Source organism: Thunnus albacares, chromosome 22 (genome assembly GCF_914725855.1).
Source record: "Thunnus albacares chromosome 22, fThuAlb1.1, whole genome shotgun sequence".
In the NCBI taxonomy this organism is placed as follows: domain Eukaryota; kingdom Metazoa; phylum Chordata; class Actinopteri; order Scombriformes; family Scombridae; genus Thunnus; species Thunnus albacares.
Window position 1 is genome coordinate 6010256 of NC_058127.1, and position 27504 is coordinate 6037759.

General features: G+C 36.8%; 4 protein-coding genes across 5 annotated transcripts; all 4 read left to right on the forward strand.

Moving 5' to 3' along the window:
- Nucleotides 1-351: 351 nt before the first annotated feature.
- LOC122974466 (ladderlectin-like) lies at nucleotides 352-17947 on the forward strand. Its single transcript, XM_044342499.1, has 5 exons — nucleotides 352-862; nucleotides 16385-16494; nucleotides 16680-16814; nucleotides 16900-17008; nucleotides 17880-17947. Exons 1-5 carry the CDS (start codon nucleotides 802-804, stop codon nucleotides 17945-17947), a joined length of 483 nt encoding a protein of 160 aa, XP_044198434.1. The 5' UTR covers nucleotides 352-801.
- On the forward strand, nucleotides 1871-4526 carry LOC122973997 (type-2 ice-structuring protein-like). Its single transcript, XM_044341824.1, has 4 exons — nucleotides 1871-2224; nucleotides 2360-2494; nucleotides 2578-2686; nucleotides 4208-4526. The coding sequence occupies exons 1-4, from the start codon at nucleotides 2192-2194 to the stop codon at nucleotides 4288-4290; spliced, it is 360 nt and encodes a 119-aa protein (XP_044197759.1). The 5' UTR covers nucleotides 1871-2191; the 3' UTR covers nucleotides 4291-4526.
- On the forward strand, nucleotides 6985-9760 carry LOC122973996 (type-2 ice-structuring protein-like). The gene is made up of 7 exons (XM_044341823.1): nucleotides 6985-7047; nucleotides 7141-7237; nucleotides 7728-7748; nucleotides 7958-8067; nucleotides 8253-8387; nucleotides 8473-8581; nucleotides 9448-9760. Exons 2-7 carry the CDS (start codon nucleotides 7177-7179, stop codon nucleotides 9513-9515), a joined length of 504 nt encoding a protein of 167 aa, XP_044197758.1. The 5' UTR covers nucleotides 6985-7047; nucleotides 7141-7176; the 3' UTR covers nucleotides 9516-9760.
- Nucleotides 17948-21133: 3186 nt separating the features above from the next.
- Nucleotides 21134-25812, forward strand: LOC122973995 (type-2 ice-structuring protein-like). 2 transcript variants are annotated; one of them, XM_044341821.1, is made up of 8 exons: nucleotides 21134-21220; nucleotides 22222-22297; nucleotides 22391-22487; nucleotides 22979-22999; nucleotides 23949-24058; nucleotides 24244-24378; nucleotides 24464-24572; nucleotides 25518-25812. In XM_044341821.1, the coding sequence occupies exons 3-8, from the start codon at nucleotides 22427-22429 to the stop codon at nucleotides 25583-25585; spliced, it is 504 nt and encodes a 167-aa protein (XP_044197756.1). In that variant the 5' UTR covers nucleotides 21134-21220; nucleotides 22222-22297; nucleotides 22391-22426; the 3' UTR covers nucleotides 25586-25812. The 2 variants fall into 2 exon arrangements, with proteins under 2 accessions (XP_044197756.1, XP_044197757.1); XM_044341822.1 differs by lacking the exon at nucleotides 21134-21220 and having other exon boundaries at nucleotides 22046-22297.
- Nucleotides 25813-27504: the final 1692 nt, after the last annotated feature.

The window sequence follows — 27504 nt, forward strand, 5'->3', positions numbered from 1 at the left end:
ACGCGTCACTAACTATGCGCCACTCGTGATTTTTCCCGGGCATGTCGCCACCGACACCCACTTTGTAATACTTCAAATGCAAGAGCTTTCATCAGTGGGCCATAGGCTAATGAATTGTGTTACCTCATTAGGTGATAGATACTGACTTAGCAAACATTTATTTTAATGTAAAACTTTGAGATTATTACTTTTAATGTTGTAATTTAACATGCACCACAACAGGTGTCACATCTATGTATTGAGTTGTTGCAACATTTCTCTGTCATATATTTGTATGCATATTTTAAACGTAGCTACAATTATGAACAATTATGAAGTGAGTTTGAACATGACAATACAACATAAATTAAAACCACTTCTAATTTTAATTTTTAGGAAATTGTCTACAGTAATGTAGCACAAATTCCTGTGTCCTCAGCAAATACAATCTCTAGACAAATACCAAAAGACAATGGTTACAAGCCTACACTGTAAAAAACCAGCAAATTTAAATTGCAGTTTGAATTGAACATTTTGTGAACTGATTTAATTGATGATAGAGGTTTGCTCTAATCGTGAGTTTACAGACATTACTGATGAGAACAAACATTTAAGATGCACTAAATATATCCTTTTGTTTACATTTAGATTACAGATTGTGCTTTAAGTTTCTGAGTATATTTTATCTTGTAATAGTGTTTCTTTATGAGTGTTTCGTGAGTTCCCTGTTTTGTGTGAGATGCCAAGATAAGTAACTGTATATAAGAGCTGCTTGTCTTGAGCAACATTATTGAAGCTCGTCATCACCATCACATCTCCAACATGAAGATTCTGACTGTGTCTGCACTTGTTTGTGCCTTGATGGCTCTGACCACTGCTGACGGTAAATATTATATAGTAATGGTGTTAAGTAGGATGAACAGGGATTGTATTTGTCTATATATAACAAGAAGAGATTAATCAAGTCAATAACTTGTATGTCAAACTGTCCAGCTGTTCCAGAGGCAGAGGCTAGAAAGGGTCAAACAGGTCAGTGTGTATTCTTGTAGATTTCTCTTTAACTTTGTCCTTACCACGCCAAGATTTCATGTTAATTTACCAGTTTTTACCTGACAAAGGGAGAGGCTTGTGGGTAGACCTAGTTAGTTCTGGTATTATGATAAGGAAAATGTTACTGTGTATGACCATATCCCTGTTAAGCTGCTTTGCTTACATACTTCTTTATATTTTCAAAGTGTACGTTTTCACTTTTTAAAGTTGCAAGTAGGGATGCAACTACTGATTAATTTCTTGATTCTCAAAAGCTGCTCAAAAAATGTCCATCACAATTTCCTAGAGGCCATGGTGATATTACCAAATGTCTTGTTCAACAAACCCAAAGATATTTAATTAACTATGATGTTAAGACAAGAATAAGCAGCAAATTCTCTCATTTAAGAAGGTGAATACATGTTTGGCAGTTTTTCTTGAAAAAGGACTTTAACAATGAACTGATTATTAAAATAGATGCAGATTATTGATTGATAAACTAATCATTGCAACCCTAGTTACAAGAGAAACCATTTTTAGTATAAACAGACAAGATATGTCTGTCAAACGTAACGTTATCTCAGAAAATGCTGGAGTGTAAACTTTCCCTAAATCAAATAAAGATCAGAACAAAGCCACTAACGTTAGCTTAAACTCTGATAGCATCCAGGACCAGTGGGAAACACTGCACAGTGGTTGTGCTAGTTGTGAACAGGGCGTTTTTTAAATGAAATCTGTAACTTCACAAACTAAGTTAGTTAATGATGTGCTCTTTGGCCTCAGAAGTAACATTGTTGGTAGTAAGCTAGGTGGCCAGACATGCTAACGATAACAGCATACATAAGAGCAGATAAACATATAATTTGGTGCATTCCTTACTCCTTTGCTTTTGTATTTTTGGCTTTGGAAAGGGTAAAAATAAAGCATGCCACAGTCTTTAAATACCAAGTATCAAGAAAGCAAATAAGAGTATTTTTCAAAATGTCAAACCATTTCTTTAAAATCACCTCTAAAACTGACCAGTAAAGAGAGACCAGAAAAGGGGTGATGGGGTCTTGTTTTTTTGATGATTTAAGATTCCCCAGTATTCTCTTATTTGTTCTCAGATCAGAGACACCTGGTCAAAAGGGCAATATATTGTCCCAGTGGTTGGAGTCGGTTCAGAGGTCGCTGTTTTCGGTACATGCCAAGAGCCATGAATTGGGCTGAAGCTGAGGTAATCAGGATAATTCCGCCTCAGTCTTCCAGTTTATTTTGCTTGCATATAAGATAAATGGTTAATTGACATATTCTGATTTGGTTTCCTTCAAATCCTCTATTTATTTGTTTCTCTCCATTTTATTTATTGTAGGAAAAGTGCCAATCCATGAATGCAAACCTCGCATCAGTACATAACATAGAGGAGTACCATGTGATTCAGCGGCTGATATTGACAGCCACTCATGGGTATAAAGAAGCATGGATTGGAGGCTCTGATGCACAAATGGTATAGGTTTTATTCATTATAACACGTCGTTTAGTTCATTTTTTAAAATCATGTCTCATATTCTACTCTGTTTTCTTGTCTAGGAGGGCGATTGGCAGTGGAGTGACGGTTCACGTCTCTCATATCTGAACTGGTGTTCTGGACAGCCTGACAACTTTTTTGACCAGGACTGTTTACAGATTAACCATGGAGGTGAATCAAAGCACATTATTTCCAGTGAGAGTGTAAAGTTACAGCTACTTTGTCAGAAATACAATAGAAGGGCAACTTGTGTATCTATTAGCAGTGCAGGTAAACAAACTCAGGTTGTTTTAATAAAGAAGTCAGTCAACAATAATTGCAAATGCAATCTTATTTTATGCTAGTTTTTCTTTGCTAAAAACATTGAAAATGTTTTGTTTTTTGGACTCAAATCACTTTCGATAAACATTTTTGAAGCATTTAGTGCTATCCTCAGTAACAAACAAATTGTGTTTCCTGTGACTGCTTCACAGTTAAAGCCGCCCCAGGTCCCACCAGATGAATGGTTTTATTGTGAAGCTGGAGCAGTAGGAAATGTCTTTTTATTAGCAATAATTTGATCTTTTCACATCCACCAGGTCACTGGCAACCCACTTAAGCCAGTTTTAAGCAGCTTAGCATCACAGTAATGAGTAAAAGCAATTGGCACAATTTGGCCACTTGGAGACGTTTGAAGAGGTTTGGGGACACCAGTGACACTACAAACTAAAAACTCCCTAGATCTAATAAGGTTAGACCTAGAGGTCTGGAATTTGATATATGAGTGCTTGACAAGATGTAGAAGGTATGTGGTGATTTGCATAGTTCTAGCATAAAGCATGTCCTAGTTATTGTTATTCAAAATATGACTCAATATAGATGAGGACCAAAAACACTTTTTTGAGCCTTATTTGAACTGATGTAGTTTTGGTTGTGTCTTAGCCACATGCTAAACAACACATATCCAGAAACTAGAAGATATTACCTTTCAAATAAAGCATAATACATGCATTTTGACCTCAAAGTTCTTCTGTTATAAGCTTTTCCATTTGGGTATGCCAAATAAGCGAAAATACAAAAAAAAAAAAAAAAAAGAAAAGGGTGCATGTTAAGAGGCTACTACAGCTCTGATACTACTGTAACAGATTGAACAGTAAACAATGAGGCTGATATCAATAAAAATGAAATTAAAACCAGTAATGTTGGATTAGATGCTGCATTGTATCCTGTGAATCCCTCGAGCCTGTGAAGGCAATCTGAATCCTGGGTGGGATCCCGACACTGGCAATGAAAACTACTACATAGAAAGGCATTTACAGAATGTAAAAACATTAAGTGCTGAAATACAGACCATAGATTGGATCAAAAACTGGTTTTGATTTCATAAAAATCTTAAGGATTATAACTTTAATTTATGAGTGGTATAAATGATAATGGGTTAAAGGAAAAAAACAGGAAAGAAAGCATAATGTTTTGGAATTTGTAGAAAGGATTAATTTTTTGCAAAAGCTCTCTGAATAAAATATTTTTTGGTTTAATTAAATAAGAATTACATTGTAAATAGTTTCTGATAGATAAGTAAGAGAAAGATTGGTCTCTTATGAATGTTTTCCACAGTTACCATAATGTTGTTTTAACATTCAGGAGTTTTCTATCTGGTGATGTTGGTATACAGAACAAGAACAAACGCTCCTGTGTTTATGGTGTTTACAGGAAACAAGTGCTGGGATGACACGAAGTGTAGCCGTCATCTCCCGTTTGTCTGTGGCAAGGAAATCAATGGATTCCTGGATTAACGTTGAGGCATGAAGTAACTCAAAATCACTGATGGATGTGTGTTTATATTTGCAATCTCATCTTTGCTTTATCAGTCTCATAAACATGTATAACCTGAAGTCGCTTTGACATCTTTATTTCTTTACTATCGCTGTAACGCTACTTAAGGAACGAAGTGACAAGTGACATAAACTGGAGCTGGTTTGTCTGTCAGGTCTTGTACCTAAAGAGCAGACTGAATGTGTTTTGGAAATAATGCTTTCAGCACCTTATTCTAGAGAGTGATCTTGTCTTTCTTGTCTTGTTTAAAAGTAAAAGGCTGAAGCATCAAAACAAACTGGTCTGTGAGTCTCTGTTAAATCTACAATGCTGTTTTTTTTCAATAGGGGGAACCTTTCTTTACTTTTACTTATTTGAGTCATTTATGGACATTACATTTATGCTGCATCATACAATCGTCACGCTGTTTATTTCACAGTTTGCAACAGTGTCTTGAACAGCATTTTGTTTTCAGAGGAGGAACACAAATCAAATAAGGAACTTCCTATTTGTGCCTATTTACAACCGCATACTGTCTTCGTCTTGTTCTTCCTCTTCCCCCTACTGGTTGCAACCCAATAAGCACCCAAAATAATGACTGTTCAAAACAGAGCCAGTGCATTAGTGGCAACCTTTTCTAACTATGGTTTTGCTATCAGGGTTTTCCCTCAAAAAACCAACACACCACCAATGCACAGCACTAGTGCTAGTCTATCTTTACAATCCACATTCATCATCCCTTCTCTGCAAAATGTACCAGAGGCTCCGTAAGACAAAATGTGTCGAGAGAGGAACACCACAGTAAGTGACAGTATGGTCATGATGTCCTTGTGTTTTCAACATTTCTTTTGACTTGTGTCTCTTTTTCTTTTTTATTGTTCTGGATCTGTTCCCAGTTTCACAGTGGAGCTCCATCAGACTATCAGTGTGGATCATATGGATATAACAACCATGGTGATTATTTGTTAATCCATATTTACCAAGGGTAGGTTTAAATGAGAGTTAATTTCTTTTTAAGCAACGCCCTGCTGCACATTTACATCTGGCAGCTGCTCCGCTTAAACATTAGGGCTAAAAGGTCAGTCCACCCAAATTACAAAGAAATCTCACTTACCTCAAATGGTATCTCGTAGGCTAGAAATAATCATGCGGTAGAATTAAAATATTGAGTGGAAATCCGTGTGCAAGGATTTTCACTCAATCATTTTATTTGTGATTACAGAAAAAGTTAAGGGACAACAAAGTTTATCATATTCAAGTGCAGCCACAACATCTGTCGCTACATCCGTATAAATGAAATGCAAATATGTGTTTATGAATCTTTCTGCCTTGTTTAACAGATGTTTTGTGGCTGTACTGGAATTTCATCCTTGTATCATCATTGCTGTTATTAACCTGGATATTGTTTATTTTGTCTGTCAATGTCCTGATTGTAAAATAATATGAACAGTGAAAGAGGTTTTCCTCACTGTAATCATTCCTCCTGTTCATACTGGATCCCCGTCAAATGTGACTTCAATGTAAGTGATGGAGGCCAAAACACAGTGTTTCCACACAGTCATTTTGTGCAAAAATGCATTTAAAAGTTGTTGTTAAGCTTATATGAGGCTTCAGCAGTCTGAGTTAGTCATATCAAGTGGATATCTGCCGCATTTACAGTGTTTTTAGCATCAAATTCCCTCTTTGTCTTTCCTTGTTGAGCTGCGGTGGAAGATATCTACTTGATTTGACTCATTTGGACACTGAAGCTTCATATTAGCTTCAGATAAACTTTTAAATACATTTTTGCAAAGAAGGGGGACTGTGGATTTTGTCCCCCATCACTTACATAGTAAGTGCATTAGTGCATTCTAATAGTCAGTATGAACAGGAGGAATAATTATGGAAAGAAAAAACTACTTAAGTGTTAATTATCACCTCCTAACTATTGCTTTATGAAAGAATTGAAGAAATGTCAACCCCTCCATTAAGTTCCTCCCAAATACCAGATTGCTCAGTAGGTCATACGTAGCTTGGAACAGATACCCTTTAGTAAGAAAATACCTGTAATACAGTATAAATTCTTTGTAAATTACCAGGTCGTTACCCCTTTGTTCACTATACTTCACATCTTTTTCAGTATGTACTGGTACACTTTTAGGACAAAAAAACTACACTGTAAATTAGGAATAATTAAACTCTATTTTGTGGGCTGTAATCTAAAGCATTATCACTAGTTTCCCATTTGGGGATTAATATTTAATTATACGGTATATGCTAATGAATATGATCTAATATGATTAGAAAAATCATAAAATGTTGCACTTTATCATTTGATATGATCTATGTTTCAGCTTCTCCATTCAACAACCCATCCGTCCATCTATTTTCTGAACAGTTTATCCTTTCAGGTTTGCAGGTGACACGCTGTCGTGCCAATAAATATTCTGCAACAGGAACACTGTATGTCTCTTAAAACACTAATTAGCTGTTTAAGTAAACAACAGTGTAGGAAGTGGTGCCAAAGTTTATGCACAGAATCTGATAAGCCTTTATAGAGGGCTTTCCATGTAGCTGCATTTTATGATCCATACACTGGGGTGGAGTAGGATGTGGTATTTATTTAAAACAAAGATAGATAGATACATTTTTGTATATAAGAGCTCGTCTTTCTCCTGTTCAGCACCTCTACACAAGACGACTGAAGCTTCAAGCTGACACTGAGTGAGAAGACAGAAGACAAGATCATCCTGCAGCAGGTTTTTCTCTTTTCTTCTTTCTCTATTCTCTCTTATTGTCATCTCTGCTCTCTTTGGAAGCATTACTAACATGTCTGTCTCGCTTCATTGAAGATAATCATCATCTTTACCATCTGCACTATCTACACCATGAAGATGCTGGCTGTGTCTCTACTGGTTTGTGTCATGATGGCACTGACCACAGCTGTTGGTGAGTATTAACACGGGGAAAGAGCAGAAATGGCAAGTTCCCCTGCAGCTAAAAATGTGTTTTTCTTATTGTTACTTTATTTGGATGTTTGAGTTTCACTATACAGAATGGGACAACATTTCTCTGTGCTCACTGAATTATCTAAAAGCATGACTTGTAACTTCACAACTAGTTTGGAGTCAATCATGGTCCAATATGCAAATGAAAATGGGAAAATTGTGTCCAGCAGTTTAACTTTTGTAATGTAATGAAAAAATATTTGCATTTTTATACATTCTGGATTTTCCAATAAGAGAGAAGGAAAAGATGTAAATTTAAGAATTTCAAGCAGAGTAAATGAACTTCTTTTGTAGAAAAAAAAACAATCAGGACGCAGATTATTAATCAAAGCAGAATATTTTTTTTATCTTAAAACATTAGTAGAACTAATCTTTAACAATCAATATTTCCTGAAAAAGACATTCTGTCTGTTCTTGTTTCAAACCTGCAGATCTTCCAGAAACAGACCCTGGTGAGTTGTATTGTAGTCTCTTTCACTTCATTGCTTTTCATAGCTGCAACTTTACTGTTTTGGTTCACTTTCACTGCTCTTGTCAACTGCATTTCCAGCTGAAACAATATTGAAAACATCTGAGGCTAATCGTCTGAAACAAGCACAACATCAGTGCTCTACCTTAATTTACACTATTTTAAGTTCTTTTTTTCTAAATATGTTTTCAGAAAAGAGTGACAAAGTCAGGATATCAACCGTTTGTCCCAGTGGTTGGACTGGTTTCAGTGGTCGCTGTTTCCTCTATGTTCAAACACCCTTGTCTTGGGCTGATGCTGAGGTAATCAGGCTGATTTGGTTTCTGAGCAGAAAGTTTCTATACTATGTTGATTCTGCTGGTATAGATTTACACACTGTTAATTGGCATATTCGTCTAACTGGGAGTTTTTGTATTCCTTGATATGTAATATGTCCTTTGTGTGGCTCCACATAACTCCACTCTCTCTGTTCTTCTCGCCTCTGTAGAAAAATTGTCTGTCCCGTGGTGGAAACCTTGCATCAGTGCACAACATTGATGAGTATCATATCATTCAAAGTATGATACTGAGAATAACTCACACGTATCCAGTCGCATGGCTCGGAGGCTCTGATGCAGAACAGGTATATTGATTGAACAAAATCTAAAAGTTACCTAATAAACCATACTGTCCACTATATTGTATTATACTGTATTCTCATCTTTTAGCAAGGTACTTGGCTCTGGAGTGATGGTTCACCTTTCAGCTTTTCATACTGGGCTCCAGGGATGCCTGACCATTATGGATCAGCATACTGTTTGATGATGAACTATGGAGGTAAATTTAAATTTAGCTTGAGAAACATTTTCTTTTTTTTCCCTGAGGTCTGAGCAGGGTTTGGGCAAATACAAGTGACGTCTGCATTGGGTCAAGTTTGGTACTTTTTTTTGTGTCCCACTGATGATGCCTGATAAATGAGAATAAGTTCTCAGAACCACTGAGTCTAAGTTGCTAAAAGAATTTACATTGGCTTTATGACAAATTTGTTCACTGAAAGCACTAGAGCTTTATCTATTAGATCATTAATATCTTGGCTTGACAAAGGAAGAGAAACTGGTGCTGTATTTTTAGGTTTGTGCAAAAGCAGAAACAGTCAATCATGAAGAACAAGAGAGATCACAGCCTCTTTGCATTGGCGTGCAGTTGATTTTAGAATTGATTTTACGGTTTTACTCATTACTTTTAAAGCACTCCATGGTCTGGCTCTAGCATACATAGCTTTTGTGTCTGTATGTAACTGTTCTCAATCTTAGATCTTGAATCTACAGTTAAAACTTAAGATGTGCATTTTCCGTCTGGAACAGTGTACCTGTTGAAATTTGTTTTGCTATCACAGTGACTTCCTTTAAATCTCTACCAAGAAACAATTGATAAATGATGTTCATCTCATCTCCAGTCAGTTTAAGTGCTCCATGAATGTACAGCAAGAATCAGTGTAGGGTTTATGAATATATTAACAACCTTCCGCAACAAATTAACAGTTTTATTGTGTGTTGTCGTATTGTTCTCTGTAATCAGTTTGTTTTGGATTAAACTCCTCTCCAGTTTTTGTGTAAAATTTAACAAATTCATTAGACAAATTTATTAGTTGAGTGAGAAAGAAGACAATTTATCCCTAATAAAACCTCTGTGTCTTTTTACAGATTATAAGAGATTTGACGACGATGCTTGCTATCACAGATATCCGTCTGTCTGTGCCAGAAACGAATGAGATCTCTTTGGATGATGCAGAAAAATGCAATACCTGTCACAACCAGAGGAACTGGGTGGATGTGTGATGGTGTGTTTGCATACTTAACTATCTTTGTCTCCTAATCACATGTATACTCCTGCATGTAGTAATCCATACTTCTTTCCTATTGCTGTAACACTACTCAAGGAACAAGTTTGTGCTTTTAGTACAAACTGATTCCAGAGAGTGAACCGGTGTTTCTTGTACTCTGCTCAATTAAAAGACTTAAGCATTGAAGCACGTTAGTCTGTGTGTCTTATGAATCCTGTTACACAAGCACAAACATTTATACACTCATTAAACTACACCACAGAAAAAGTTTATTGACCTGTAAATCTTTATGTATGATTTGTCTAAGATAGCATGAAAAAATACTTACAGTAATAATACCGTAAGTATATTATAGTATATGCTGGTTGAAATACGTACTTTAAAAAGTCAGGCTTGATGCACCATCAAAAGGATGAAATAGGCAGAAGCAGTTAATTTTGAAATGCATGAGTGTGTATAAGGATTATTGTACTGAGAAAGATCATCAGAGAACAACAAAGCTTATTATAAAAGCATATTGGTGAAGGTTTGGCCAAATACTTGCAAGATCATGATCTGCTCTCATTTTCAAATATCACACTGACTGAGATCAAATTGAGAGCAGAAGATTTTTTTTTCTGAGAGTTATATCCTTTAGTCTTAATAATAGTTATTATTGTGTGATTGCTGGAAGCATTCTTTATTCTTATTCCATCTTCCGTACGTTTTTTGCCGCGTTTCAACTGCTGCATACTTTGTGCTATAAAAACCATTCAACTGTCAACCAGTGCAACTCACTCAGCAGATGTGTGCTTGTATTTTTCTGAAATGTAACATGTTTCAGCGATTTTATATAATTTTTTAAAACATTAAAATGTATAATGGCAGTCTATGGGACGAACCATCCAACCGAGTTGGAACCTTGGTCACTTTGACACTCAACTGCTCGGACGTCCCTTATTGTACGGACGCCATTCAAACTGTAAAATGTTCACAAAACTTTGAACTTTCAAAGTTATCAGATTGTTTAGTGATATCTTTTGTAGTTTTTCAGCAATTTAAGCCCAAAGTCAGGGATTTGGCAGACTTTTTCAGGTCTCACCAGTGTGTCATGTGATCAGGCACAGTGGAGAGCACAGATATTTTTAGACCAGAAATGTTTTTCTAAACTGCTGTCACTCCTACAATTTTAACTCCTCACGCACATATCTTGCCTCAGTATGTTGCCACAAGCCTCCTCTCTCTCAAAATGTAAATACATTTCACATAGAGTTTTTGAGATCAGAACCTTAATTGATAGAGAGTCGCTGTCATGTTCTCATTGACTGCAATACAGTCTGCAGGATGTGTGTCTCCTCTCACTCCGGTTTTTTAAACTTACAGATTCTCTCTTCCTTCAAACACTTTTTACACATATCATTCATTCTCATGTTAAACTTGTCTTGCTTTCACTATTGATGTACAAATCTCTGGGCTTCAAGCTCTAGTTTGAGACAAATACATTTTCATCATCAAAAAAGAGATTTTTTCCTCTTATTTTTGTGAATGTCTGTTGACTCAGTGGTTTAGAACACTGTTCTCTGATCAGCTTCACCTTAGATGACAAGGTTGTGTGTTTGATACCCATTCACATAGCATGTGTGAGTAGTCCAATGGGTTACGCTCATGTCATTTCTGAATTCCTTTTAGATACAAAGGTTGTGACTTCGAGCCCTGCTTAGGGCAGAACTCAGTAGAGTTGAAGGAGTCCAGGTGATGTCAATCTGCTTAATGAACTGAGCCGAACTGCTTTTTTGTCAATTTCATGCAAGTGAAAAGCTAAATACCAGAATCTGGCCTGACCTTGGTGTGTGACATGTTAGCTCAGTGCATAGCATGTCTGTCTTACAAACATGAGGGTGTAGGTTCAATTCCACCCATTGCTGGTTTAAATCTTTGTAGATTTTTCAATAGTGTTCAGCTTCCAGTTATGCAATCTAAATTCGCTTTCAGCAATCACACACAATTTCTACAGAAATGGCATTTTCTAGTTAATTATTAGTTTTGAATGGGTTTTGTACTTTTCCTTTGCCAGAACTGCGGCTGTAAACTGTGGTTGTAGACTTCTGTGGCAAAGAAACCAATGGATTCCTGGGCTAACGTTGAGGCATGAAGTAATTCAAAATCACTGATGGATGGTTGTTTATATTTGCAAAATCATCTTTGCTTTATCAGTCTCATAAACATGTATAACCTGAAGTCACTTTAACATCTTTATTTCTTTACTATCGCTGTAACGCTACTTAAGGAACGAAGTGACAAGTGACATAAACTGGAGCTGGTTTGTCTGTCAGGTCTTGTACCTAAAGAGCAGACTGAATGTGTTTTGGAAATAATGCTTTTAGCACCTTATTCTAGAGAGTGATCTTGTCTTTCTTGTCTTGTTTAAAAGTAAAAGGCTGAAGCATCAAAACAAACTGGTCTGTGAGTCTCTGTTAAATCTACACTGCTGTTTTTTTCAATAGGGAGAAACTTTCATCATAGACAAACACTATAAAATCATAAAATTATACTGAACACATACTTATTTGAGTCATTTGTGGACATTACATTTATGCTGCATCATACAATCGTCACGCTATTTACTTCACAGTTTGCAGCAGTGTCTTGAACAGCATTTTGTTTTCAGAGGAGGAACACAAATCAAATAAGGAACCTCCTATTTGTGTCTATTTATAACCGCATACTGTCTTCTTCTTGTTCTTCCTCTTCCCCCTTCTGGTTGCAACCCAACAAGCATAACCCAAAATAATGACTATTCAAAACAGAGCCAGTGCATTAGTGGCAACCTTTTCTAACTATGGAATGAACTTGTTGTGTACAAAGTTTTCCCTCAAAAAACCAACACACCACCGATGCACAGCACTAGTGCTAGTCTACAGCTAACTGTGTCTAAATTCTGACTTTAAACTTTAAATGGCCCTAATCCTCTTCCATAGTTATCTTTACAATCCACATTCATCATCCCTTCTCTGCAAAATGTACCAGAGGCTCCGTAAGACAAAATGTGTCGAGAGAGGAACACCACAGTAAGTGACAGTATGGTCATGATGTCCTTGTGTTTTCAACATTTCTTTTGACTTGTGTCTCTTTTTCTTTTTTATTGTTCTGGATCTGTTCCCAGTTTCACAGTGGAGCTCCATCAGACTATCAGTGTGGATCATATGGATATAACAACCATGGTGATTATTTGTTAATCCATATTTACCAAGGGTAGGTTTAAATGAGAGTTAATTTCTTTTTAAGTAACGCCCTGCTGTACATTTACATCTGGCAGCTGCTCCGCTTAACATAAGGGCTAAAAGGTCAGTCCACCCAAATTACAAAGAAATCTCATTTACCTCAAATGGTATCTCGTAGGCTAGAAATAATCATGCGGTAGAATTAAAATATTGAGTGGAAATCCGTGTGCAAGGATTTTCACTCAATCATTTTATTTGTGATTACAGAAAAAGTTAAGGGGCAACAAAGTTTATCATATTCAAGTACAGCCACGACATCTGTCGCTACATCCGTATAAATGAAATGCAAATATGTGTTTATGAATCTTTCTGCCTTGTTTAACAGATGTTTTGTGGCTGTACTGGAATTTCATCCTTGTATCATCATTGCTGTTATTAACCTGGATATTGTTTATTTTGTCTGTCAATGTCCTGATTGTAAAATAATATGAACAGTGAAAGAGGTTTTCCTCACTGTAATCATTCCTCCTGTTCATACTGGATCCCCGTCAAATGTGACTTCAATGTAAGTGATGGAGGCCAAAACACAGTGTTTCCACACAGTCATTTTGTGCAAAAATGCATTTAAAAGTTGTTGTTAAGCTTATATGAGGCTTCAGCAGTCTGAGTTAGTCATATCAAGTGGATATCTGCCGCATTTACAGTGTTTTTAGCATCAAATTCCCTCTTTGTCTTTCCTTGTTGAGCTGCGGTGGAAGATATCTACTTGATTTGACTCATTTGGACGCTGAAGCTTCATATTAGCTTCAGATAAACTTTTAAATACATTTTTGCAAAGAAGGGGGACTGTGGATTTTGTCCCCCATCACTTACATAGTAAGTGCATTAGTGCATTCTAATAGTCAGTATGAACAGGAGGAATAATTATGGAAAGAAAAAACTACTTAAGTGTTAATTATCACCTCCTAACTATTGCTTTATGAAAGAATTGAAGAAATGTCAACCTCTCCATTAAGTTCCTCCCAAATACCAGATTGCTCAGTAGGTCATACGTAGCTTGGAACAGATACCCTTTAGTAAGAAAATACCTGTAATACAGTATAAATTCTTTGTAAATTACCAGGTCGTTACCCCTTTGTTCACTATACTTCACATCTTTTTCAGTATGTACCGGTACACTTTTAGGACAAAAAAACTACACTGTAAATTAGGAATAATTAAACTCTACTTTGTGGGCTGTAATCTAAAGCATTATCACTAGTTTCCCATTTGGGGATTAATATTTAATTATACGGTATATGCTAATGAATATGATCTAATATGATTAGAAAAATCATAAAATGTTGCACTTTATCATTTGATATGATCTATGTTTCAGCTTCTCCATTCAACAACCCATCCGTCCATCTATTTTCTGAACAGTTTATCCTTTCAGGTTTGCAGGTGACACGCTGTCGTGCCAATAAATATTCTGCAACAGGAACACTGTATGTCTCTTAAAACACTAATTAGCTGTTTAAGTAAACAACAGTGTAGGAAGTGGCGCCAAAGTTTATGCACAGAATCTGATAAGCCTTTATAGAGGGCTTTCCATGTAGCTGCATTTTATGATCCATACACTGGGGTGGAGTAGGCTGTGGTATTTATTTAAAACAAAGATAGATAGATACATTTTTGTATATAAGAGCTCGTCTTTCTCCTGTTCAGCACCTCTACACAAGACGACTGAGGCTTCAAGCTGACACTGAGTGAGAAGACAGAAGACAAGATCATCCTGCAGCAGGTTTTTCTCTTTTCTTCTTTCTCTTTTCTCTCTTATTGTCATCTCTGCTCTCTTTGGAAGCATTACTAACATGTCTGTCTTGCTTCATAGAAGATAATCATCATCTTTACCATCTGCACTATCTCCACCATGAAGATGCTGGCTGTGTCTCTACTGGTTTGTGTCATGATGGCACTGACCACAGCTATTGGTGAGTATTAACACAGGGAAAGAGCAGAAATGGCAAGTTCCCCTGCACCTAAAAATGTGTTTTTCTTATTGTTACTTTATTTGGATGTTTGAGTTTCACTATACAGAATGGGACAACATTTCTCTGTGCTCACTGAATTATCTAAAAGCATGACTTGTAACTTCACAACTAGTTTGGAGTCAATCATGGTCCAATATGCAAATGAAAATGGGAAAATTGTGTCCAGCAGTTTAACTTTTGTAATGTAATGAAAAAATATTTGCATTTTTATACATTCTGGATTTTCCAATAAGAGAGAAGGAATAGATGTAAATTTAAGAATTTCAAGCAGAGTACATGAACTTCTTTTGTGGAAAAAAAAACAATCAGGACGCAGATTATTAATCAAAGCAGAATATTAATCAAAGCAGATTATTAATCAAAGCAGATTATTAATCAAAGCAGAATTTTTTTTTATCTTAAAACATTAGTAGAACTAATCTTTAACAATCAATATTTCCTGAAAAAGACATTCTGTCTGTTCTTGTCTCAAACCTGCAGCTCTTCCAGAAGCAGACCCTGGTGAGTTGTATTGTAGTCTCTTTCACTTCATTGCTTTTCATAGCTGCAACTTTACTGTTTTGGTTCACTTTCACTGCTCTTGTCAACTGCATTTCCAGCTGCAGCAGGCAGCTGTTTTCAGTTCTGATACACTAACAGACCGGCACCAAACAGACAGATAAGATGATTTAGCACAATATTTAGCAGCTGAAGAGCCAGATATCAACTTTATGAGGTGACATACATAACATTTCCATGTCTTTATTTACATTTTGGGGATCTACTGGAATATCTTTACATGATTTACAGTTCAAAAACTCCTTATTTATCTTATAGTGGCCCTTTATGCAGTCCCTCAGTTCAGCCTCTGTCTGAAACAGGCTATTTTAGCTCCTGTCTCTTTAAGGGCCCCCTCCTGCTTCCCGGAAGCTGCCCCTCGGCAGACTTCCAGCGGCTAGAGAGGCTACATAAACAAACAGAAGTAGTAGGATTTCACTTTTCTCATTCTAAACCTAACTTCTCATATACATTTGTACACATCATCAATTATAAATCCAGTCCGAAATATGCAAGTGAAGGCTACCAACAGAGGGCTATTTGTGGGCATACACAAACAATTTGACATCATCACGTGGAGGAAATAGAGGTAATTTTGCAAATGAGGCGTTCAGATCAGGACGAAGCCCTGGCTTTTGACTTCCAGGGAGCATTTTTACATATGTTCACCTCAATTTTTGGACCTTTGGCCATGTTTAACAGAGATATCTGACATCATAACAGTATATAAATATCAGAAAATCACAGAAAGCATAATATGTCCCCTTCAAATCAACAATATGAAATACCACACAAGGAGGAGGTTGGGGTGGTGGAGGGAGCTGCAGCAAACTCCGATGGAAAGAGCGTAATTGTCAGCATGAACTGTGATTGTGTCAAGTAAAAATATCCACGGTGTACGGACGAGTATGTGATTGTGAAACAATATTGAAAACATCTGAGGCTAATCGTCTGAAACAAGCACAACATCAGTGCTCTGCCTTAATTAACACTATTTTAAGTTCTTTTTTTCTAAATATGTTTTCAGAAAAGAGTGACCAAGTCAGGATATCAACAGTTTGTCCCAGTGGTTGGACTGGTTTCAGCGGTCGCTGTTTCCTCTATGTTCAAACACCCTTGTCTTGGGCTGATGCTGAGGTAATCAGGCTGATTTGGTTTCTGAGCAGAAAGTTTCTATACTATGTTGATTCTGCTGGTATAGACTTACACATTGTTAATTGGCATATTCGTCTAACTGGGAGTTTTTGTATTCCTTGATATGTAATATGTCCTTTGTGTGGCTCCACATAACTCCACTCTCTCTGTTCTTCTCGCCTCTGTAGAAAAATTGTCTGTCCCGTGGTGGAAACCTTGCATCAGTGCACAACATTGATGAGTATCATATCATTCAAAGTATGATACTGAGAATAACTCACACGTATCCAGTCGCATGGCTCGGAGGCTCTGATGCAGAACAGGTATATTGATTGAACAAAATCTAAAAGTTACCTAATAAACCATACTGTCCACTATATTGTATTATACTGTATTCTCATCTTTTAGCAAGGTACTTGGCTCTGGAGTGATGGTTCACCTTTCAGCTTTTCATACTGGGCTCCAGGGATGCCTGATCATTACGGATCAGCATACTGTTTGATGATGAACTATGGAGGTAAATTTAAATTTAGCTTGAGAAACATTTTCTTTTTTTTCCCTGAGGTCTGAGCAGGGTTTGGGCAAATACAAGTGACGTCTGCATTGGGTCAAGTTTGGTACTTTTTTTTGTGTCCCACTGATGATGCCTGATAAATGAGAATAAGTTCTCAGAACCACTGAGTCTAGGTTGCTAAAAGAATTTACATTGGCTTTATGACAAATTTGTTCACTGAAACCACTAGAGCTTTATCTATTAGATCAAATAATATCTTGGCTTGACAAAGGAAGAGAAACTGGTGCTGTATTTTTAGATTTGTGCAAAAGCAGAAATAGTCAATCATGAAGAACAAGAGAGATCACAGCCTCTTTGCATTGGCGTGCAGTTGATTTTAGAATTGATTTCAAGGTTTTACTCATTTCTTTTAAAGTACTCCATGGTCTGGCTCTAGCATACATAGCTTTTGTGTCTGTATGTAACTGCTCTCAATCTTAGATCTTGAATCTACAGTCGAAACTGTTTGAAAGTTTGCATTTTCCGTCTGGAACAGTCTACCTGTTGAAATTTGTTTTGCTATCACATTGACTTCCTTTAAATCTCTACCAAGAAACAATTGATAAATGATGTTCATCTCATCTCCAGTCAGTTTAAGTGCTCCATGAATGTACAGCAAGAATCAGTGTAGGGTTTATGCATATATTAACAACCTTCGACAACAAATTAACAGTTTTATTGTGTGTTGTTGTATTGTTCTCTGTAATCAGTTTGTTTTGGATTAAACTCCTCTCCAGTTTTTGTGTAAAATTTAACAAATTCAATAGACAAATTCATTGGTTGAGTGAGAAAGAAGACAATTTATCCCTAATAAAACCTCTGTGTCTTTTTACAGATTATAAGAGATTTGACGATGATGCTTGCTATCACAGATATCCGTCTGTCTGTGCCAGAAACGAATGAGATCTCTTTGGATGATGCAGAAAAATGCAATACCTGTCACAACCAGAGGAACTGGGTGGATGTGTGATGGTGTGTTTGCATACTTAACTATCTTTGTCTCCTAATCACATGTATACTCCTGCATGTAGTAATCCATACTTCTTTCCTATTGCTGTAACACTACTCAAGGAACAAGTTTGTGCTTTTAGTACAGACTGATTCCAGAGAGTGAACTGGTGTTTCTTGTACTCTGCTCAATTAAAAGACTTAAGCATTGAAGCACGTTAGTCTGTGTGTCTTATGAATCCTGTTACACAAGCACAAACATTTATACACTCATTAAACTACACCACAGAAAAAGTTTATTGACCTGTAAATCTTTATGTATGATTTGTCTAAGATAGCATGAAAAAATACTTACAGTAATAATACCGTAAGTATATTATAGTATATGCTGGTTGAAATACGTACTTTAAAAAGTCAGGCTTGATGCGCCATCAAAAGGATGAAATAGGCAGAAGCAGTTAATTTTGAAATGCATGAGTGTGTATAAGTATTATTGTACTGAAACATCATCAGAGAACAACAAAGCTTATTATAAAAGCATATTGGTGAAGGTTTGGCCAAATACTTGCAAGATCATGATCTGCTCTCATTTTCAAATATCACACTGACTGAGATCAAATTGAAAGCAGAAGATTTTTTTCTGAGAGTTATATCCTTTAGTCTTAATAATAGTTATTATTGTGTTGTTCTTCTCACTCTTTATTCTTATTCCGTCTTCCGTACGTTTTGTGCCGCGTTTCAACTGCTGCATACTTTGTGCTATAAAAACCATTCAACTGTCAACCAGTGCAACTCACTCAGCAGATGTGTGCTTGTATTTTTCTGAAATGTAACATGTTTCAGCGATTTTATATAATTTTTTAAAACATTAAAATTTATAATGGCAGTCTATGGGACGAACCATCCAACCGAGTTGGAACCTTGGTCACTTTGACACTCAACTGCTCGGACGTCCCTTATTGTACGGACGCCATTCAAACTGTAAAATGTTCACAAAACTTTGAACTTTCAAAGTTATCAGATTGTTTAGTGATATCTTTTGTAGTTTTTCAGCAATTTAAGCCCAAAGTCAGGGATTTGGCAGACTTTTTCAGGTCTCACCAGTGTGTCATGTGATCAGGCACAGTGGAGAGCACAGATATTTTTAGACCAGAAATGTTTTTCTAAACTGCTGTCACTCCTACAATTTTAACTCCTCACGCACATATCTTGCCTCAGTATGTTGCCACAAGCCTCCTCTCTCTCAAAATGTAAATACATTTCACATAGGACTTAGAGTTTTTGAGATCTGAACCTTAATTGATAGAGAGTCGCTGTCATGTTCTCATTGACTGCAATACAGTCTGCAGGATGTGTGTCTCCTCTCACTCCGGTTTTTTAAACTTACAGATTCTCTCTTCCTTCAAACACTTTTTACACATATCATTCATTCTCATGTTAAACTAGTCTTGCTTTCACTATTGATGTACAAATCTCTGGGCTTCAAGCTCTAGTTTGAGACAAATACATTTTCATCATCAAAAAAGAGATTTTTTTCCTCTTATTTTTGTGAATGTCTGTTGACTCAGTGGTTTAGAACACTGTTCTCTGATCAGCTTCACCTTAGATGAAAAGGTTGTGTGTTTGATACCCATTCACATAGCATGTGTGAGTAGTCCAATGGGTTACGCTCATGTCATTTCTGAATTCCTTTTAGATACAAAGGTTGTGACTTCGAGCCCTGCTTAGGGCAGAACTCAGTAGAGTTGAAGGAGTCCAGGTGATGTCAATCTGCTTAATGAACTGAGCCGAACTGCTTTTTTGTCAATTTCATGCAAGTGACAGACTAAATACCAGAATCTGGCCTGACCTTGGTGTGTGACATGTTAGCTCAGTGCATAGCATGTCTGTCTTACAAACATGAGGGTTTAGGTTCAATTCCACCCATTGCTGGTTTAAATCATGGTAGATTTTTCAATAGTGTTCAGCTTCCAGTTATGCAATCTAAATTCGCTTTCAGCAATCACACACAATTTCTACAGAAATGGCATTTTCTAGTTAATTATTAGTTTTGAATGGGTTTTGTACTTTTCCTTTGCCAGAACTGCGGCTGTAAACTGTGGTTGTAGACTTCTGTGGCAAAGAAACCAATGGATTCCTGGGCTAACGTTGAGGCATGAAGTAATTCAAAATCACTGATGGATGTGTGTTTATATTTGCAATCTCATCTTTGCTTTATCAGTCTCATAAACATGTATAACCTGAAGTCACTTTGACATCTTTATTTCTTTACTATCGCTGTAACGCTACTTAAGGAACGAAGTGACAAGTGACATAAACTGGAGCTGGTTTGTCTGTCAGGTCTTGTACCTAAAGAGCAGACTGAATGTGTTTTGGAAATAATGCTTTTAGCACCTTATTCTAGAGAGTGATCTTGTCTTTCTTGTCTTTTTTAAAAGTAAAAGGCTGAAGCATCAAAACAAACTGGTCTGTGAGTCTCTGTTAAATCTACACTGCTGTTTTTTTCAATAGGGAGAAACTTTCATCATAGACAAACACTATAAAATCATAAAATTATACTGAACACATACTTATTTGAGTCATTTGTGGACATTACATTTATGCTGCATCATACAATCGTCACGCTATTTACTTCACAGTTTGCAGCAGTGTCTTGAACAGCATTTTGTTTTCAGAGGAGGAACACAAATCAAATAAGGAACCTCCTATTTGTGCCTATTTACAACCGCATACTGTCTTCTTCTTGTTCTTCCTCTTCCCCCTTCTGGTTGCAACCCAACAAGCATAACCCAAAATAATGACTATTCAAAACAGAGCCAGTGCATTAGTGGCAACCTTTTCTAACTATGGAATGAACTTGTTGTGTACAAAGTTTTCCCTCAAAAAACCAACACACCACCGATGCACAGCACTTGTGCTAGTCTACAGCTAACTGTGTCTAAATTCTGACTTTAAACTTTAAATGGCCCTAATCCTCTTCCATAGTTATCTTTACAATCCACATTCATCATCCCTTCTCTGCAAAATGTACCAGAGGCTCCGTAAGACAAAATGTGTCGAGAGAGGAACACCACAGTAAGTGACAGTATGGTCATGATGTCCTTGTGTTTTCAACATTTCTTTTGACTTGTCTCTCTTTTTCTTTTTTATTGTTCTGGATCTGTTCCCAGTTTCACAGTGGAGCTCCATCAGACTATCAGTGTGGATCATACGGATATAACAGCCATGGTGATTATTTGTTAATCCATATTTACCCAGGGTAGGTTTAAATGAGAGTGAATTTCTTTTTAAGAAACGCCCTGCTGCACATTTACATCTGGCAGCTGCTCCGCTTAAACATTAGGGCTAAAAGGTCAGTCCACCCAAATTACAAAAAAATCTCACTTACCTCAAATGGTATCTCGTAGGCTAGAAATAATCATGCGGTAGAATTAAAATATTGAGTGGAAATCCGTGTGCAAGGATATCAAGCAAGGATCAAGGATATCTGCCGCATTTACAGTCTTTTTAGCATCAAATTCCCTCTTTGTCTTTTTGGGATTTTGTCCCCCATCACTTACATGGTAAGTGCATTATGAAAGGATCTTCTAATAGTCAGTATGAACAGGAGGAATAATTATGGAAAGAAAAAACTACTTAAGTGTTAATTATCACATCCTTACTATTGCTTTATGAAAGAATTGAAGAAATGTCAACCCCTCCATTAAGTTCCTCCCAAATACCAGATTGCTCAGTGGGTCATACGTAGCTTGGAACAGATACCCTTTAGTAAGAAAATACCTGTAATACAGTATAAATTCTTTGTAAATTACCAGGTTTAATTATACTGTATATGCTAATGAATATGATCTAATATGATTAGAAAAATCATAAAATGTTGCACTTTATCATTTGATATGATCTATGTTTCAGCTTCTCCATTCAACAACCCATCCGTCCATCTATTTTCTGAATAGTTTATCCAGGTGACACGCTGTCGTGCCAATAAATATTCTGCAACAGGAACACTGTATGTCTCTTAAAACACTAATTAGCTGATTAAGTAAACAACAGTGTAGGAAGTGGCGCCAAAGTTTATGCACAGAATCTGATAAGCCTTTATAGAGGGCTTTCCATGTAGCTGCATTTTATGATCCATACACCGGGGTGGAGTAGGCTGTGGTATTTATTTAAAACAAAGATAGATAGATACATTTTTGTATATAAGAGCTCGTCTTTCTCCTGTTCAGCACCTCTACACAGGACGACTGAAGCTTCAAGCTGACACTGAGTGAGAAGACAGAAGACAAGATCATCCTGCAGCAGGTTTTTCTCTTTTCTTCTCTCTCTATTCTCTCTTATTGTCATCTCTGCTCTCTTTGGAAGCATTACTAACATGTCTGTCTCGCTTCATTGAAGATAATCATCATCTTTACCATCTGCACTATCTCCACCATGAAGATGCTGGCTGTGTCTCTACTGGTTTGTGTCATGATGGCACTGACCACAGCTGTTGGTGAGTATTCACATGGGGAAAGACCAGAAATGGCAAGTTCCCCTGCAGCTAAAAATGTGTTTTTCTTATTGTTACTTTATTTGGATATTTGAGTTTCACTATACAGAATGGGACAACATTTCTCTGTGCTCACTGAATTATCTAAAAGCATGACTTGTAACTTCACAACTAGTTTGGAGTCAATCATGGTCCAATATGCAAATGAAAATGGGAAAATTGTGTCCAGCAGTTTAACTTTTGTAATGTAATGAAAAAATATTTGCATTTTTATACATTCTGGATTTTCCAATAAGAGAGAAGGAATAGATGTAAATTTAAGAATTTCAAGCAGAGTAAATGAACTTCTTTTGTGGAAAAAAAAAACAATCAGGACGCAGATTATTAATCAAAGCAGAATATTTTTTTTATCTTAAAACATTAGTAGAACTCATCTTTAACAATCAATATTTCCTGAAAAAGACATTCTGTCTGTTCTTGTCTCAAACCTGCAGCTCTTCCAGAAGCAGACCCTGGTGAGTTGTATTGTAGTCTCTTTCACTTCATTGCTTTTCATAGCTGCAACTTTACTGTTTTGGTTCACTTTCATTGCTCTTGTCAACTGCATTTCCAGCTGCAGCAGGCAGCTGTTTTCAGTTCTGATACACTAACAGACCGGCACCAAACAGACAGATAAGATGATTTAGCACAATATTTAGCAGCTGAAGAGCCAGATATCAACTTTATGAGGTGACGTACATAACATTTCCATGTCTTTATTTACATTTTGGGGATCTACTGGAAGTTCAAAAACTCCTTAATTATCTTTATGCAGTCCCTCAGTTCAGCCTCTGTCTGAAACAGGCTATTTTAGCTCCTGTCTCTTTAAGGGTCCCCTCCTGCTTCCCGGAAGCTGCCCCTCTGCAGACTTCCAGCGGCTAGAGAGGCTACATAAACAAACAGCAGTAGTAGGATTTCACTTTTCTCTTTCTAAGCCTAACTTCTCATATACATTTGTACACATCATCAATTATAAATCCAGTCCGAAATATGCGAGTGAAGGCAACCAAAAGAGGGCTATTTGTGGGCATACACGAACAATTTGACATCATCACGTGGAGGAAATAGAGGTAATTTTGCAAATGAGGCGTTCAGATCAGGACGAAGCCCTGGCTTTTGACTTCCAGGGAGCATTATTACATATGTTCACCTCAATTTTTGGACCTTTGGCCATGTTTAACAGAGATATCTGTTAAGGAGGTTGGGGTGGTGGAGGGAGCTGCAGCAAACTCCGATGGAAAGAGCGTAATTGTCAGCATGAACTGTGATTGTGTCAAGTAAAAATATCCACGGTGTACGGACGAGTATGTGATTGTGAAACAATATTGAAAACATCTGAGGCTAATCGTCTGAAACAAGCACAACATCAGTGCTCTGCCTTGATTAACACTATTTTAAGTTCTTTTTTTCTAAATATGTTTTCAGAAAAGAGTGACAAAGTCAGGATATCAACCGTTTGTCCCAGTGGTTGGACTGGTTTCAGCGGTCGCTGTTTCCTCTATGTTCAAACACCCGTGTCTTGGGCTGATGCTGAGGTAATCAGGCTGATTTGGTTTCTGAGCAGAAAGTTTCTATACTATGTTAATTCTGCTGGTATAGACTTACACATTGTTAATTGGCATATTCTTCTAACTGGGAGTTTTTGTACTACTTGATATGTAATATGTCCTTTATGTGGCTCCACATAACTGCACTCTCTCTGTTCTTCTCGCCTCTGTAGAGAAATTGTCTGTCCCGTGGTGGAAACCTTGCATCAGTGCAAAACATTGATGAGCATCATATCATTCAAAGTATGATACTGAGAATAACTCACACGTATCCACTCGCATGGCTCGGAGGCTCTGATGCACAACAGGTATATTGATTGAACAAAATCTAAAAGTTACCTAATAAACCATACCGTCCACTATATTGTATTATACTGTATTCTCATCTTCTAGGAGGGCACTTGGTTCTGGAGTGATGGTTCACCTTTCAGCTTTTCATACTGGGGTCCAGGGCAGCCTGACAATCGTGAGTCGGCAGACTGTTTGGTGATGAACCATGGAGGTAAATTTAAATTTAGCTTGAGAAACATTTCCTTTTTTTCCCTGAGGTCTGAGCAGGGTTTGGGCAAATAATTATTCAATGCAGACATCAAAATAAGTGACGTCTGCATTGGGTCAAGTTTGGTAAGTTTTTTTGTTTGGTTTCCTGCTGATGATGCCCGATAAATGACAATAAGTTCTCCACTGAGTCTAGGTTGCTAAAAGAGTTTACATTGGCTTTATGACAAATTTGTTCACTGAAACCACTAGCGCTTAATCTATTAGATCAAATAATATCTTGGCTTGACAAAGGAAGAGAAACTGGTGCTGTATTTTTAGATTTGTGCAAAAGCAGAAATAGTCAATCATGAAGAACAAGAGAGATCACAGCCTCTTTGCATTGGCGTCCAGTTGATTTTAGAGTTGATTTTAAGGTTTTACTCATTACTTTTAAAGTACTCCATGGTCTGGCTCTAGTATATGTAGCTTTTGTGTCGTATGTATCTTCACTCAACCTTAGATCTTGCAACAAAACTCTGTTAGCAGTTCCCCAATCTACAGTTAAAACTTAAGATGTGCATTTGCTGTCTGGAATAGTCTACCTGTTGAAATTTGTTTTGCTATCTCAGTGACTTCCTTTAAATCTCTACTAAAAACAATTTTATAAACTTGAATTTCTGTAAAGTAAATGATGTTCATCTCATCTCCAGTCAGTTTAAGTGCTCCATGAATGTACAGCAAGAATCAAGTGTAGGGTTTATGAATATATTAACAACCTTCCGCAACAAATGAACAGTTTTATTGTGTGTTGTTGTATTAGTCTCTGTTATCAGTTTGTTTTGGATTAAACGCCTCTCCAGTTTTTTGTGCAAAATTTAACAAATTCATTAGACAAATTTTGGTTTATTGGTTGAGTGAGAAAGCAGACAATTTATCCCCCCAAAAATCTCTCTGTGTCTTTTTACAGATGATAAGAAATTTGACGACGAGCCTTGCCATTTCACAAGGTCATTTGTCTGTGCCAGAAACGAATGAGATCTCTTTGGATGCAAAGAAATGCAATACCTGTCACAACCAGAGGAACTGGGTGGAAGTGTGATGATGTGTTTGCATACTTAACTATCTTTGTGTCCTCATCACATGTTGGCTCCTGCATGTAGTAATCCATACTTCTACTCACGGAACATGTTTATACAAACTGATTCCAGAGAGTGAGCTGGTGTTTCTTGTACTCTGCTCAATTAAAAGGCTTAAGCACTGAAGCACGTTAGTCTGTGTGTTTTATGAATCCTGTGACACAAGTACAAACATTAATATACTCATTAAACTACACCACAGAAAATGTTTATTGACTTGTAAACCTTTATGTATTACTTGTCTAAGATAGGAAAAAACAATGCTTGTTACTTTACCAACAGTTGTATGTATGTTGTGCTGGTTGAAGTATTTACTTTCAAAAAGATGTGCTTGATGCGCCATCTAAAGGATGAAATGAGCAGAAGCAGTTAATTTTGAAATGCATGTGTGTGCACAAGGATGACTGTACTAAGAAACATCATCAGAGAACAACAAAGCTTGATATAAAAGCAAATTGGTGAAGCTTTGGCCAAAGCTCATGTTCAAATATCACAGTGACTGGGATCAACTTTAGAGTAGGAGAGTTATATCTTTTAATCTTAATAACAATTATTATTAATTATTAGTTTTGAATGGCTTTTGTACTTTTACTTTGCCAGAACTGCAGTTGTAAACTGTGGTTGTAGACCTCTGTTTCAAAGCTAATTTATCCTGCCTCCTGGTTGTAATGTAGCCAGTAATGTTAGCAACCCTTCATGGACATGGTGGACATTAACAAGAGATTTATTTCTCCTCCAGGGCAGTAAACGCAACACATAGGTCAGTGGATAAATGCTTCACTAGAAGCTGCTAGGTTTACGAACAGTAATGTTAACAAACACCAGGGCTAAAACTGTGTAATGGCACATAACATATACATAAATGTGTTTCAGAAATGTGCCTCTGTGATCTGTAAAGATCCCCTCCACACATTATAAGTCATATAAAAATACTCTGCTTTGAATAATAAGTCTACTTGCAAACACTGTACATTCATCATTCTGGACAGTGAAGGTGAAGTAACACATTGAGTGGAGGGAGACTTTAAAATTTAGCTTGCAGAATTTGAAGGTGTACTTACATTTTAAGTATAACATTAAAGGCAATACTGAAGGATAGAGGAGAAGTTTTGTCAGCAATGAAAGAGAGACAGAAGAAGAAGGTAGCTGTACAGTAATTTGTCCACAAGGTAGTGCTAAGGCCAATGTCAGCAGAGACAGATCCTGACATTGTCTCTCCAAGCGCTTGATTGCCTTTATAAACCTCATACTTTGAAGAATGAACAAACCAGACCTCTATCTGTGCATTTATTTAACATTACAATGTTAATTTCTACATTTTTAAAATCTTTCTTTTCAAAATGGGCAATACCTCATTCAGAGTTTTCAGAGGTCGTCTTAAATCAAATTAAGAGGCACATCCAGTAAAGACAAACTGAAAAACATTTTGAACCAAACAACGATCTGCAGATAATCTTGTAGAGAATCAGTGTTCAGTGTTTCCAGAGCAGCAGGTTGCTTTTCTTAAAGCATCCTGCATCAGCTTGGAGTCATTTAAAAGGAAATTTGATTACACCTTGCCTCTCTAGAGAGGAACACTAACAGGATCAATAATAACTGATTGAAGATGCTGTGTTGTAAAGCAGATAATGTCATTTAGTTTCAACTTTCAACCATTTATTGGAGATGCATAAAATATCACGTAAAGGCACAAAAGGGAAAAGGACATAAAATCAAAGAACAAACAAAAAATATAAATTGGAGAACCAAACTGAGTGTTTGCTAAGCCCTGTCACCCTTAGTAACAGTTGCTGTGCGCACAGATTGGCAAAGTGTGCT

Coding starts and splice junctions, on each gene's coding strand:
- LOC122974466 (XM_044342499.1), top strand. CDS start 802: ATGAAGATTCTGACTGTGTCTGCACTTGTTTGTGCCTTGATGGCTCTG. Junction 863..16,384: donor GGCTCTGACCACTGCTGACG/GTAAATATTATA, acceptor ATATGTTTTCAG/AAAAGAGTGACCAAGTCAGG. Junction 16,815..16,899: donor GAGGCTCTGATGCAGAACAG/GTATATTGATTG, acceptor CTCATCTTTTAG/CAAGGTACTTGGCTCTGGAG.
- LOC122973997 (XM_044341824.1), top strand. CDS start 2,192: ATGCCAAGAGCCATGAATTGGGCTGAAGCTGAG. Junction 2,225..2,359: donor TGAATTGGGCTGAAGCTGAG/GTAATCAGGATA, acceptor TATTTATTGTAG/GAAAAGTGCCAATCCATGAA. Junction 2,687..4,207: donor TTTACAGATTAACCATGGAG/GTGAATCAAAGC, acceptor TGGTGTTTACAG/GAAACAAGTGCTGGGATGAC.
- LOC122973996 (XM_044341823.1), top strand. CDS start 7,177: ATGAAGATGCTGGCTGTGTCTCTACTGGTTTGTGTCATGATGGCACTG. Junction 7,238..7,727: donor GGCACTGACCACAGCTGTTG/GTGAGTATTAAC, acceptor TCAAACCTGCAG/ATCTTCCAGAAACAGACCCT. Junction 8,582..9,447: donor TTTGATGATGAACTATGGAG/GTAAATTTAAAT, acceptor GTCTTTTTACAG/ATTATAAGAGATTTGACGAC.
- LOC122973995 (XM_044341821.1), top strand. CDS start 22,427: ATGAAGATGCTGGCTGTGTCTCTACTGGTTTGTGTCATGATGGCACTG. Junction 22,488..22,978: donor GGCACTGACCACAGCTGTTG/GTGAGTATTCAC, acceptor TCAAACCTGCAG/CTCTTCCAGAAGCAGACCCT. Junction 24,573..25,517: donor TTTGGTGATGAACCATGGAG/GTAAATTTAAAT, acceptor GTCTTTTTACAG/ATGATAAGAAATTTGACGAC.